This window comes from Echinops telfairi, unplaced genomic scaffold, assembly GCF_000313985.2.
Source record: "Echinops telfairi isolate 266 unplaced genomic scaffold, ASM31398v2 ScPeMD7_3;HRSCAF=10, whole genome shotgun sequence".
In the NCBI taxonomy this organism is placed as follows: domain Eukaryota; kingdom Metazoa; phylum Chordata; class Mammalia; order Afrosoricida; family Tenrecidae; genus Echinops; species Echinops telfairi.
The window spans coordinates 4,095,191-4,110,254 of record NW_022103899.1 but is presented as its reverse complement, the minus strand read 5'-3'; the positions used below and the strand labels follow the sequence as shown (position 1 = coordinate 4,110,254).

Sequence of the window (15,064 nt, the reverse complement as noted above, 5' to 3'; positions counted from 1 at the left end):
GCTGCTGGATGGACTCACACAGCCAAGCTCTTAATCCTTGATTTGCACCAACAGACAGTGATGGTTTGGGGAACTTATAGAGGAGACCCTCACCGAGTCTGAGTGTGCGTGTAAGAGTTCCCAAGGACTCTGAGATCTCAAGGAGGTATAGGAATAAGCCAGATGAAGAACCCGGTGTCTTTCCCTTCCTCTCTTATTCTGCCCGAGTAGGAATTTGGTGAGAATCATGGCAGGTCCTACTTGGCAAATGATTGAACTGTGAAGACAAATCAGAGATCAAACTTTGGACACAAGATTGGATAGAGCACGGGCCAAGCTGAGAAGACGGAGAAGGTTGGCAACATTTGACAGCAGGCCCTAGGGTGACAGAGACTGGAGTGTGGATCAGGGTCTGCACTTGGAAAGATGGACCGAGGACACTAAGGAAGAAAATTTTGGACACCAAGGTTCAGCTCCTTCTGGATCAGTGGTTCTCAACCCTCCTCATGCCGTGACCCTTTCATACAGTTCCTCATGTGGTGGGGACCCCCAGCCATAAAATTATTTTCACTGCTACTTCATCACTGTCATTTTGCTACTGTGATGAACCGGGCAACCCCTGTGAAAGGGTCATTCGACCCCCAGAGGGGACGCGACCCACAGGTTGAGAACTGCTGCCAACGGATTTCATCTCAAGGCAGATGGCCCTGCTGCCCAAGGGGGGGGGGGGGCTGGCTACACTGTGGCTGCCGAAGGACTGTAAGCCTCTAAGAAGACTCAGGCAGAGGTGCAACAACCCATTACTGATGTTGGCTGCGGGGCCACGGGGGCTCTGAGAGGCTGTGTGTTCACCATCTCTGCCTCTTTCTGTGTTTTCCTTCTCTGATCCTGTTTGTCTTCAGTACAAGCCAAATCTATATATTTATGTTCACGTGTCAGGGGGTGGGGCTTTTGCATGAAATTTCAGGTTTCCAGGAGCCGCGGCTCGACATTGCCTCCTCTGGGTGTGATTAATAGCAGGTATGGCCTGCCCTCCGGAAAGCTCCCAAAACTGCCTTGGTCATCCCTGAGGGATGCTAATGACTCAATTACATACAGAGACACTCAGATTGGTGCTGATTTGGCTACATTAATTATGGAGTCTATAAATTTCCCTTCCATAAGAAAACAGCCCAAGAAGGGGTTTTCTACATGGAGACAATTCATCAGCAACTATGACCCATTTGGTCAAAACAGTTGAATTAGATACAGTGATTTTTGCTCTGTTTCTTTTGAATGTTTGCAACAATACATTTTAGACTCTACACTAAGTTTTTGGACAATACTTTGTAAGCGCAGGCAGAGTGGACGGCTTTTGATTTTTCATTGCTTAATGTGGAATTGCAATTCTGCAAGTAGCCTTGCTAATGAATATTGCAGAAGAAACTGGTAGAATTTTATAGTAAGTTCAATGTTTTTGGCTTTCTACTCACATCAGAAAAATAAACAATTACTCTATACAAAAGATTAATCTTTATAGATTTCTTTCTAAAAGTTCTGCATAATAATGAAGTTAAAATGAAACTCCATACATGTGTAAGTACATTCATTAGGAATCCTTCAGTTCTTAGAGATAACAGGTTTTCTTTCTTTTTTTAAAAAAAAACAGCACTTCATACTTAGTGGCCTGAGACATGTAGAGTATCTCTAGAAAAATAGCATTTATTTCTGGCTAGGTCTTATTTGAAGGCTAGGATCCATAAAATGTATGTGTGTGTGTGTGTGTGTGTGTGTGTGTGTGTGTGTATGAGATGAAGACTAATATACTTGTGCAAATGGAAACACTACTTTTTTTCTAATTAAACTCGGAATGTAATAAAAGGTTGTCCCTCTGGTGCTATAGTTCTGATTTCTATCACAGTGTTTATTTTTCTTCTATAGAAGTTTAACTGCAAAAGGAAACGGAGAGATCCAATTCAAATGTTGAAAGTTAAAGTGTCTTTCTGAAAAGAAATGCTTTCCTTAAGCATACGTGCAGCAGCTCTGAGCAAATAATTCTATCCTCGCAGATGCAATATTTTCAGAGCCCAGCAAGGGAAATGGAAAATAATTCTAATATAGTCCTTACCCTTAAATAAGCTGTCAGCCAGACAAAGAGGCAGAAGATAAAACCCGAGCAAACAACCTTCCCCCTATTTCAATTAGAAATGCTGACGATAATGGAACAAGGTAGGAAATGAAAACAGCCCACCCTAGGACAAAAGAAAATCTTCTACATTTCTATCATGTTCAAATGCTTGTCCTCTGTGCTTAGTAAAAAGGGGCCCTGGTGGTGCCCTGGTTAAGCATTCAACTTCTAACAGGAAGGTAGCTGTTGAAACCCACCAGCTACTCTGCAGGAAAAAGATGCAGCAGTCTGTCTTTGTGTACGGTACAGCCTTGGAGACCCTAGAGCTCAGTTCAACTTTGTGTTACAGGGGCACGGTTGGACTTGACTCGAGGGCTTATGCTTGGTAAATAGAGGGTCAGAAAAACAGAAGACCCTCAACAAGACCGTTAGACACAGCAGCTTCCAAAGATGGGTTCAAACATAACTACTGTCACAGCAGGGCTTCATTTTGTCAACTCCTAACAATCTCATGCATGCCCAACAACATAACAATCTTTTTTAAAAAATACTTTTATTGGGAGCTCTTACATGTCTCATCACAATCCATACATTCCTCCAGTGTGTCAAGCACATTTGCACATATGCCGCCATCATCATTTTCAAAGCATTCTCTTCGCACCTGAGCCCCTGATATCAGCTCCCCATTTCTTCCCCCTCCCTCCCTCACCCGCCCACATGAACCCTTGATAAGTTATAGATTATTATTTTCATATCTTACATCGTCTTCCGTCACCCCTCCCCTTGGGAGGGGGTTATAGATTGATTCTTGTGATCGATTTCCCCTTTCTCCCCCCACCCTCCCCTAATCCTTCTGGTATCTGTACTTTCATTGTTGGCCCTGGGGGGCGGGGAGGGGGGAGTGTTATCTATCCTGGATTCCCTGTGCATAACAATCTTAAGAATGCTGGAATCATTTTCTGAAAATGGGGAACAAAATATTTGGAGGGTAATTTCAAAGGACCCTCAAAATCTACTAAAAATCCTTCAACTTCCTGTATTTCCTTACACTAGAAGCAGCATTAGAAGCCTTGGGGTAATGTTAGTATTTGGTTTGAGTCAGATACACATTTTTGTTCATAGAGAACAATTCTGAATCATCTTCTCTGTGTATCCCTCACTATCTTTATTACTTTCCATTGTCATTGCCACCCACTTCCCAACTCTCTGACTCTGAGCAATTTACTTATCCTCCACGTCTCTGATTCCTTCTCAGTAAAATGACAATCATATCGATATCCACTTATTGAGCTGGATGCCCACTAAGTGAGTGAATGCGTGTGCTAATCCAGTGCCTGCACATTAGTTGTTAGTCACCTTCTCCCTTAAGTTTATTTATTCTCTCCTCCTTTAACTAACTGCAAGATATAATGGAAGGTTCAAAGGGAGTACTAGTCCCACACCAGAATTCTGTATTTGCCGTCCACAAGGAAAGTCACACACTAATCTATTCACATGGAAAGAATCAGATGATTTTTCGTTTCTCTCCAAACCATTTTTTTGGAGTTTAATAACCTCCTTTCTTTAGTTTAACAGCTTCTTCCAGCTGAGAGAATGATTTTCATGGCTTGTGATACAGGGTAAATTTTCTAAAAGAGAGGGTATGATGGCGTTTTTGTTTTTTTCCCCCCTTAAAAGAGTATATTACTATAGGAAAAGCAAAGTTGGAAGAACCAGTTATCCATAAGAAGATGTTAACCTTCTTTGGAAATACAGTGTGATTTTTATATATTTGAACTGAAGGTTGACCTGCACTGCTTTCTCGGAGTTCCTTGACAAGGTGGTCTGGCTGTCAAATCTCTCAGGGAGTAGGGGAGGGGCTGGGAAGGAGGAGGACAGTCAGTATCCCCGGCTCCCTCAGCCTTTCCCTCTACGATGGTGTGCTTTATAGAGACATGCATTCGATGGTTTCCTTAGTGCGAAGGGAGGGACCCCTGCCTTCCACATTTTCCAAAGGAACATTTTCTTAATTAATGATTTGTTCGTCCTACAAAGAGCAAAGTAATGTAGAGCTTAAAAGCACTGGCTGTAGAGGGAAACATATCTAAGTTCAAATGCCCATTTTGCTACTTCACAGCCTTGGCTGACTTAAAGAACATGACTAATGGTGTCTTCTACACTTGTAAACAGCAAGGGGCTGTTCAGAGGAGCATATTAAATCAGACAACAGAGTTAAACACTTGGGACAGTTCCTAGTATATAGTACTTGGCCCGTACATGGTAGCTGCCATTATTATTATTATTATTACCGTAGGATTGAGCTAGCTTTGCATATAAGTATCTGCTAAGCTCTCCAACAGAAAATGGCAATAGGTTCTTGTCTCTTTCTTCCCAAGGAGAATTTTGAGCTTTGGCTGTGTAACCTTGAAAATGCCCATGAAATTTCCGTTCATTGATTGCCTCCTGGCCCAAAGCAGAGAAACCCTACCTACTGGGGCCAGACAGAACCGGAAGACCAAGCCTGGTGGAGGCTTCGCAGCTATGCAAAGAGAGTCAGGTGTAAAGGTCATTGTGCTCGCATCGGACCCAGAGCAGGCGGTCGGGCTTCAGAGAAAGCATGATATTCCGTCACTGACCTTGGAGAGAGGGACCGGCTCTGGTTCTAGCAACTGCCGACTTACAGAGGGCTCCGTGCCAGAGGAAGAAGCCCTCTCCAACACGTGGACACTCTGAAAACAGACCAGAAAATGAAGGCCAAGGTTAGACTTCTCATCTGGATAGGCATAGACATGAGGTCGTACAGATGGCAACGTCCTACACCGAAGTGGCAAGTTCCTGAAGGGACTCCATTCTGCAGCCGCAGTCGGAAAAACACCTCTATCCCCGTGGAACGCCTGCTGCAATGTTGCTTTCAGAATTCGTCAGAGGAACACCCCTCAAACGATGTGGGACAGGGACACACACACACACACACACACAAGTCCAGCATATGTTTGGCTATCTTTTGTAAATTTCTGAGAATGGTATGTCTACTAATGTGAAAAAGATATATATAAAAATCAAGGTCCTCAACCCCACTTTCATTTCAATGTTTTATACACACCCACAGAAAAGACAGCAAGGCATCAAACACAGGGAGCAGTTGGAGTTTCTCAGGAGGACTATGGAAAGTGTCTATAGATCCACAGGCCAACGTTCCAACAGAAAACCAGCGAAGTCTATAAAACAGGCAACTCACGCAGACTATGTGAGATGTCCAACCTCAAAAATTATTTAAAGAAATGAAAATAAACATGATGGTTAGTTATTACTCATGAGATCTAGGTGGGGGTTGATTGAGGGAAAGGGAACGTAATAGCCCTGGCAGCTCAGCGGGAGGGAAGCCCTGCGCACAGCGCGAGGTGAGGCGCTTCAGGAGTGCTTTGAGTCTGAACCGACTCCGTGGTGGAGCTGGGTTTGGTTTATGACGCTTCTAAAGGGCAATTTTACAATTACATCAAAAGTTTTGGGAAAAAGAAGTCTATGTCTCACTGACTTTTATCTTTCATGAAATAATCATTATTAATTTTTTAAACTAATAATTTTATTGGGAACGCTTACAGATATTGTAACAATCCGTATTTCAATTAGATCAAGCATAATTGTACAAATGCTACCACCATCAGTTTCAATATATTTACTTTCTTCCTGAACTCTTTGATTTGGCTCCCTTTATCCCTTCCCTCCCCCCCCTACCCCCTGGAAACCTTTATTGTTATGTGATATATGTATTATCAATTGTCATATCTTACCCCATCCTATGTATTCATTCATCTGCAGTTCTGTTATTCATTCCCCTCAAGTGGGCTTACACAATAAAAATATTTATTATTATTATATATTACATATATTAACACCATAAAATTATCAATGAAACATATCTTTTAAAAATTCCATCAAACTCACTGCCATTGAGTTGATTCTGACTCCCAGGCTCTGTACAGATGCACACAAGTACATGTGATGTGACTGCTATACACGGAATCAAAAGTATACTTTAGAATGTTAATAATAGCTACGCCCGAGGGGTAAGATTATATGTGATTTTTAATTTTTTTTTTTTTTTTTAACATTTTATTAGGGGCTCATACAACTGTTATCCCAATCCATACACACATCAATTGTGTAAAGCGCATTTGTACATCGTTTCTCAAAACATTTTCTCTCCATTTAAACCCCCGACATTAGGTCCTCATTTTTCCCCTCCCTCCCCGCTCCCCCCTCCCGCATGAGCCCTTGATAGTTTATAAATGGGTATTTTGTCATATCTTGCCCCGTCCGACGTCTCCCTTCATCCACTTTTCGGTTGTCTGTCCCCCAGGGAGGAGGTCACACACAGTTCCATGTAATCGGTTCCCTCTTCCCTACCCATTCTCCCTTTACCCTCCCTGTTTTGCCACTCACACCACTGGTCCTATAGGGCTCATCCGTCCCGGATTCCCTGTATTTTCAGTTCCTATCTGTACCAGTGTACCTCCTCTGGTCTAGCCAGACTTGCAAGGTAGAATTCAAGTCATGGTAGTGGGAGTGGGGAGGAAACCTTTAGGAACTAGAGGAAGATTGTATTTCTCATCATTGTACTGCTCATATTTATCTCATTTTCACATTATTTACTTATTTATTTTGCAGTAAATAGATATTACTGGAATAAATGGGAAAATAATTAAGCACTTCCTATGGTGGAGAACCATCTGAGAAAAACTAAGGGACAGCCCCATAGAATTAATATATAAATATAGGCTAAAAAATGAAATGTAGCATTCCACTTTAATAACAGCATTTGGTTTTGTTCTTTTAATAAACAATGTTAATATTTTATTTAGTTATTGAATCCTCTATTTTGGATGTTTCTCTGGAAGACTATTAAAATCAATATTTGACTTTTAATGAAGAATTATACTTAGGTATGTATCAAATTATTCAATTTTCCTAAAGTTTCCAAGATTCTGATTATTTCCATTACCTTACATCATGTGCTCTTCAACTACAGCTGAAAAATGCTAGAGAGATGAAGGAATTTTTAAATATACAAGTTACCATTTCTGACAAAGGACTTTGATTGCTTAATAGAGTGTTGTTGTTGTCTTTCTGAGATTGAAAACCGCTTCCTCCCATCATGTAAGATAACATAAGAAGCTTGATAATTTCAGATGATTTCCCTGCAGGGAAAAGTCTCCAGAGGTTTGATTTTTTAATATCAAGTATCAGAATCAATTAGAAATTATACATCTTAGCCCAAGTTCCCTCTATTTGATAAGAAAATGACAATAATATAATTAAGTAGTACATCAAAATTGCCCGGGAAAAAGATCTTTTATTCAAGTGAAAAATGTCATTCACTCATTCAATCAATCAACCAATAATTCACTGTTGGGTACCTACGCTGTGGCCGATCAGATGATGGGGCTTTGAAGAACAAAACAGACGTGTTCACATTCTAGAGACAAGTCATCCAAAAGACCAAATAAGGCTAAAACATTTTTCACTCACTGTTATAAACCCGTTGCTTCAATAACTCTCATTTTTTCCAATAGGTATCTTACACCCGAGCTTCTCTTTAAGGGGTTCCCCACCCCACCCCCCACCCCAGCTATGTACTTTCAGGTTGCTGGGCAACAACACACACACACACAGACACACAGACACACACACACACACACACACACACACACAGTCATGCTCAATTAAAAAAACAAACAAATCCACAATTCAAAACATAAGACAAGCAAATCCCGGGAAGAAACTTGAGCTTAGCAACTATGTAGGGAGAAGTAAAGGCTTAACTCAGGCCAAGTGGCAGGACAAGGAAACAAAGTCCTTTAATTTCCAAATCAAGCCAGGGATATAGAAATCAATCTGGTCTACTGAACGTATGTTAATACAAATGAATTTGCACTCTTGTAGACACTGGAAGAGACTGAAATGGTGGTGGAATTTTGTGGATCAGATGACTGACTCTACTTCCCCCCTTTTAAACAAAGTATATTTTAGAAAGTTAATAATAGCTATACCTGATTATATGTGAAAGATTATATGTGAAATCTATAAAATACCTACTTCAGTACCTGCACAAAGAATATGACATTAGATTCTTCTCCACCCGATTTCACAAATTCTAATTACTGAGGAAAAGGGTCATTCACTTGAAATACAGTGTGACAGCAATATAATGCTTATACCGACTAAGTGAAAAATCTAAATTACAAATGTTGATTTGCCAAGGCAAAAATATTTTAGCCAAAGCGAAAAAAATAATAAGTAGATATATTTTTACTTCAAACTACCTACCACAAATATAGAGTGGATGTTTTACTGGAGGGAGAAAAAAGCATTAATTTACAATAGTATCACCTAAAACCCATTAATACAAATGTAACTAGTTTTATAAATAAGTTGTTTCATTGAACTTCCAAAACGGTAATAAAGAACCCCAAAATTCTTAAGCAAACTTTCCTGTGTTATATTTGTATTTGTAACTACAATAATAAATTAATCCACCACCTAATGATTATTTTCAAACCCATGTTATAAAACCCAAAGCGTATCTCTGAATAGTTACATGATCACAAACATAGGACCATAACGTGGGCTATAATTTTTGTACTTGTCTTCATAAGACAATTGTTTTCATCTTCCTCTACAGAACTTGGAAATCCTTGCCAGATACATTCAAGGTATTCAACATGTTATATAAGGATATTCAATAAAAGGTTATATAAACCTAGTATTCTTTTAAGATCAAGTTTCCTCTCAAACACTAACATTACAACTTAATTTCCAGTTCCGTTTATTAAAGAAAGCACAGAGTCTGTGAAAAATACTTACCCTCCCTTTGTACCCCCTGCTCAGTGGGAGGAGCTGCATAGTAAGCTGGTAAACAGGCATCTAAAACATGCCTGCAACCCTTTAATTTGCTGCACGTTGGTTCCCAGGTCAGCATCCACTAATCTTAATACCTCTTGCGCAGCTAGGGAAATCTGCCAACACTCTAGGCTAGTTTACCTGGTATCGAAGACACAGGCAAGCAGACAAAGCAGTATTTCATGGTGGCTGAATGGAACGGGACTCTCAGAAAGCAGAATGTCCAGAAGACTGGATGGTCTGGTCTTTTGCTTCCTTAATCCTGTAATTGTTTGCTTTCATTTCCTTTCAGAAATATAAAGGAACTACTGGAAATATTCTAGGTTGTGGATACAAATTCCTGCAGGGGCTCGCTTTCCATACAAACTGTGGACAGTGATATGGTCAATTTGCAGCGCTGCTCTCTGCAGGCTGATTCCATGGAAATGCGGATACGTGGTGATGACATGGTCTAAGTTGTTTTTGTGTTCATGAATTGGACAAAATGCCTTCAAAGAAAGATACACAAAATTATTTTACAACTCCTAAGACCTCTTCTTCTCAAGATTTTGTTGGTCGGAAGTGCCTCTCTTCTCTTCAACTTGCTGCCATCAAGTCGATTCTGACTGGTAGCAATCCTCCAGCGACCAAGGAGAAGTGTCCCTGTGGGTTTCTCAGACTGTAAACCTTGCTGAGATAGCAAGCCTCATTTCTCCCCCTGCCCCAAACACACGCCCACCCAAGAAGTGGCTGGTGGTTTTGAACTGCAGACTTCTGGGATAGCAGCCAATGGATAACCCACCACCCTACCAGGGAACCTTGGTCTTTTTCCTCTGTTGTTGTTAGGTGCCCACCGAGTTGGCTCAGACTTCCAACGACCTTATGCACAGAATGAAACACTGCCCGGTCCTGCGCCAGCCTCATCATTGTTCCTGTGCTTGAGCTCACTGGTGCAGCCACTGTGTCAGGCCATCTCTTTGAGGATTTCCTCCCCCCTACCCCCAGCCCCTCTACTGTACCAAGCATAATGCCCTTCTCCAGGGACTGGTCTTTCCTGACAACATGTCCAAACGAAGTCTCACCATCCTTGCCTCTAAGGAGCACTCTGGCCATACTTCCAATACAAATCAGTTTGCCCTTTGAGCAGTCCATGCTGTTTTCAATGCTCTTCTCCAGCACCACCGTTCAAATGTCCAACTTTCACATGCAGATGAGGCGACTGAAAGTACCACGGGTTGGGTCCGGTGGACCTTCGTCCTCAGAGCAACATCCTTGCCCTTCAATACTCTAAAGAAGTCTTCTGCAGCAGACTGACCCGCTGCGTTGCGGCTTTTCATCTTGACTGCTACTTCCACGAGCATTGACTGTGGCTGCAAGCAGGGCAAAATCCTTGACAACTTCAGCTTTTTCTCCATTGATCATGCCGTCGCCTGTTGGTGCAGTTGGGAGGATTTGGGTCTTCTTTACATTGTCATCCAGACTGAAGGCTGCAATCCTTGCTCTTCATCAGCAAGTGCTTCAAGTCCTCCTCACTTTCAGCAAGCAAGGTTATGCCATCTGCATATCCCAGGTTGTTAACAAGCCCTCCTCCAAACCTTTCCTAGTTTATGACTAATTTTAGCATGCCAATGCAGAAAGTGAGATAAAAGTAGCTTGCATTTGATAGTGTTTATGGTACAGATGATAATAATGACAGGTGGATTTTTTTTGGTCCTTTCTATATTTCTAAGAATCATTGGTGGCAGTAAGGGCTAAGCAAGCATTGGGCTGTTAACTATCAGCCATTTCTGGGGAGAAGATAACCCTGTCTGCTTCGATGAAGATTTACTGCCCCAGAAGCCACAGGGAGCGGCTCTGCTCTGTCGTGGAGGGTCGCTATGAGTTGGTCAATGGTGGTTTGTTGGAGAGCTGCCTTTATTTTTTTCTCTCTATATTTCTATCTCCGTGCTCAAAAAGACTTTCATTTCATCTTCACAACCTCGCGAGTAGTGAGTTTAAATTTATTTTATCGCTGATTGAATTTACACCTCAGAGGTAAAATCACTTGCTTAATGTCGTTTGGCCAGTCAGTGCTGGGAGCCCAAGCTTTTAATCACTGCCATCTCCAAATGTTAAATGACCCAAATTAAAGCAATCTTATGTAGTATATGCCATTAGGATTAACTGAACCTATCCAAAGGCATCATCTACCACTAACTTCCATGGAAATGAATAAAAATGAGAAATGGTAAAAAGATTGTACCACTCATAAATATGGTGCTACTTCAAGGTTAATTTCTAATATTCAAGAATTAAGTGTAAGTATCTCCCTCAGGGGCTTACTTGGGTGTGTCCCTCATGGATATTAATGTCGTAGGGGCTGCATTGTTACAAGACATGTCCTGTCTCAGGGAAATTCACTGCCTTCAAATATTGTAAGCTCCTCTGCTTTACGTAATGTACTTGTTCCATTCATGGCCCCTATCCTGTACCAGGAGTCCTATCGATAACTATGTTATATTGATTGGCCACCAACCGTGTTCATAAGACCATCTTCTTTTACCTCCAATGTCCTTTTTAATGCTATATATCCCAGGAAACCTTGGAACACCATTGTGACCTCATTCAATGGTTTCCCTTATCCAGATATGCCTCATAGTTGTCTTACCCTTGTCCTGTTTAAGACTTAACAAATGTCTGATTCATTGTTTAAAAAATTAAGTACAAGTCAGCATTTTCTTCAGGAATGCAGTTATGATATCAAAAAAGGCATCTAAGTTTTGTTGTCATACACACCAGTGGACCAATCTTCAGACAAATCATCAACTTCTCTCAGTCCCAGGGCTCTTTCGCTACAAAATGAGCACACTGTCTACTTGACAAGGCCTTGTTAAGTCATCGAGCAAGCACTCAGTGTACATTCATGTACCGGGGGGTTGCGTGGTTAAGAGCCATGCCCTGCCTGCCTCCGGGAAGCTCACTGCCATCAAATATAATAAGATCACGGGCACTCAATCAACAGACAGCTAACATCTCAGTTGTAAACGTGCAAGAATAAATGTCAAGGGACCTTATGCATTCTCACAGCCATAGAAGAAGGTTTCCAAACACCTTCCAGGGTTGTGCGACCATGGCAGGTCAGGGATGCTTCATGGTTTAGGTACTCTAAGGAAAGGGATGAATGTATATTGTCCACAGCCATCCTACTACCCAGTCAATTGAGTAACCAGAGTTAGCACTGCCTGCGACCAGACCAAGGAGCCTGGTGGCGTACAGGGTTATGCATTGGGCTGCTAGCTGCAAGGTCAAGTCTGAAACCACCAGCTACTCTATGGGAGAAAAATGAGGCTTTTGAGTCCTGTAAAGAGTTACAGTCTCAGAAACCTACAGGGGCAGTTCTACCCTGTCCTACAGGGTTGCTCCGGGTCAGAATCAATGTGGTGTCAGTGAGTTTGGTTTTGAGCGAGCAAAGAATCTGAATTTGCCAAAGAAACTGATGAAGCGATTGGAGACCGACGCCCTACACGTCAGGGATAAATGAAAAGCTGTGGGTGGGAAAACATACGCTGAGCCCTTCAAAGCTTGCAACAGAAAACGGGCAGGGTTTTCCTGCTATCCACTCAATCTCCTTTAAGAAAAAAACATTCTTTTTGAAATAGCATTAACTATTAAAATCACCAAAGCTAGAATGCCACAGCTGAAGAAGTCATTTTACTGTGTTTTTTTTGACAGTGCCAAATTCACCTTTCCCTCACTACAGAGCTGCGCTAATAATAAACTTGGGCGTACAACCATCACGGAAATGAATGAAAGCAGGACATTTTATAACTAGACCTGGAAACCAAGCAGGTAAGCACACCTGGGAAACACTGCGGGGAGAAAAGCTCACCATCGGAGCTTTGATTCTGCCTATGAGGGGGCTGCCAAAAGTTCATCGGGAAATGGAATTAAAAGATCTGGATGTTTTCCATACACTTTAATTTAAAGTCTCCCTGTAGTTATCATGAATACTGGTAAGCTTTTTGAATTGTTCAATTTAAAAATCAAATACAGCAGTTTTATAGATGTAGGGCCCTCAGGGGTGCTGTTTTTATAGCCTGAAGTAACACCTAGAGGGTATTCTGTCACAACGATTATTTCCATACCTGGCTGTCAACAGAGTCTACTGGGAAAGCATATCACGTAACAGATTGCTGGACTTTTTCAAGGACCTGCTCAATGAGACCCTTTGGAGCTCGTTAACCGATTGTGCTATCGCTACACTCAAGTGGAGTTGTTCCTTAGAACCTAACAGGAAGCATTCACCTTGATCTGGCACAGAAAAATATTATGACTAAGCTGTTATTAAAAAAGCAGTCAGGTCAAGGGAGTAAGAGATAAAACCTTAACCAAGACACCTAAAAATCAGGCCCAGAGAAGCAGAGGGTTCTGGCAAGGAAAGCAGCAAACAGATTCCTCCTGAGTAGTGCTGGGCTCTGAATGAGTCGTGGGGAAAGGGAGTCTGAGTGCAGGTGGCAAATTACCTTCCCACAGTCTCAACTGCAGTGCACTGGAAACAGGCTGACTGCACACCGTAGGTTCCACGTGCAGAAATGGATTTCCAAATGCGGAATCACAAGAGAAACCATGGGGATGTTTGGATTTTTGTTTTTTAATGGAGAAGGCTAATAACAGTTTGCAATAAACATATGGTCAGAATTTCTGATTCCACATGTAACGAGGGTAGTGAAAATAAACAAGAGAGAAAAGCACAAACACAAAGCCCACCGCTGATGCCATTACTCAATGACAATCACTCCGATCATGTTCGTTTAGGTACTATGCATCTTATGGTTTTCTCAGACCAATGAAGAGCTGAAAACCCACCATTACTACTGAGGTAAAAATTAGGAGGCAATACACAACTGAAAAATTTCTTACACTAGGGATACAACAACTCATCTCTTCCAATCGGGAGGAAAGGAGAGTGGGGGGAAAACAAATAAACGTGGAGTCAGTAAATTAGTTCACAGATTTAATGGCCTATGTAAACCACACCTTCTTTGACCATGAAACTAGGAAAACTAGATGGTGTCCAGCCACATGCTGACCAGGGACATGATAGAAGGTCCTGGGAAAAATGTGGGCCCAAATCCAAATTAATAAAAAATACAGACTTAGTGGGTTCATCGAGTCAGGGAGCCCTTGAGATAATCATCCTAAAAGGTTGTTTTAATCTGGAGTAAATACTTCCAGTCAATGATAGATTTGTCTATAAAATAAATAATAATTAATACCCAGGAGGAATATGTTTCTTTAAACAATCAACTTATACATGACGAAATGGTCAACATTCACACAAAAGCAAAGATGAGAAAGCAGGAAGACTCAGGGACACTGGATGGATGGAAACAGGCCAGGCAGGGTGGAATGGTGGGCGTGCTGGCCCATTATGGGAATTGCAACCTGTGTCCCACAAAAATAGTTGTGAACACAAATCCTTGAATGGGAATCTAATTTTCTGTGTAAGCTTTCACCTAAAATATAATAAAATATTAAAAAGAAATAAGTGACAAAGTACTGTCTTACTAAATGTACTTGGGAGTGTAGTGAAGAGTTTTCTTGAGCACATTCAACTTTCCAAGTGTTTTCCAACAGCACAGAGCGGCGCCGCTAAGGGGGGGCTGTCTGTCCATAAAGCAAACCGGGTCTCCGATGAACGTTAGTCGTGACAGCTATTATATCAGTTTATACTATGATTTAGTTTTCAAAAAAATGGAGATAATGATTGTTTCAACCTTTCACTGTGTAACTTTAAGAAATATCAACTGTTGCTCTTGCTCTTATTCTTTTATTAGTTTATTGAATATCTTTATCTAATATTTAGACTTTTCAGGATACTCAATTTGCAAAATACATGTAAGTCACAAATGTTGGTCATAATGTGAGCTTTTTCAAGCAAATATTACCTTCCCATTGTCATTAATTCTAAACTCTTTTTTAAAAATTACTTTTATTGGGGGCTCTTACATCTCTTATCACAATCCAGACATTCATCCAGGGTGTCAAGCACATTTGCACATATGCCGCCATCATCATTTTCAAAGCATTCTCTTCCCACTTGAGCCCGATATCAGCTCCCCATTTCTTCCCCCTCCCTCC

General features: G+C 41.3%; 1 protein-coding gene across 12 annotated transcripts in view; it reads right to left on the bottom strand.

Moving 5' to 3' along the window:
- Positions 1-15,064, bottom strand: part of OSBPL6 (oxysterol binding protein like 6) — a 185,113-nt gene that overhangs the window by 76,239 nt on the left and 93,810 nt on the right. For all 12 annotated transcript variants that reach the window (XM_045294636.1, XM_045294633.1, XM_045294647.1 and 9 more), the window contains exon 3: positions 4,702-4,794. In XM_045294636.1, coding sequence (XP_045150571.1) covers positions 4,702-4,794 — 93 coding nt within the window. The remainder of the gene's footprint in view (positions 1-4,701; positions 4,795-15,064) is intronic.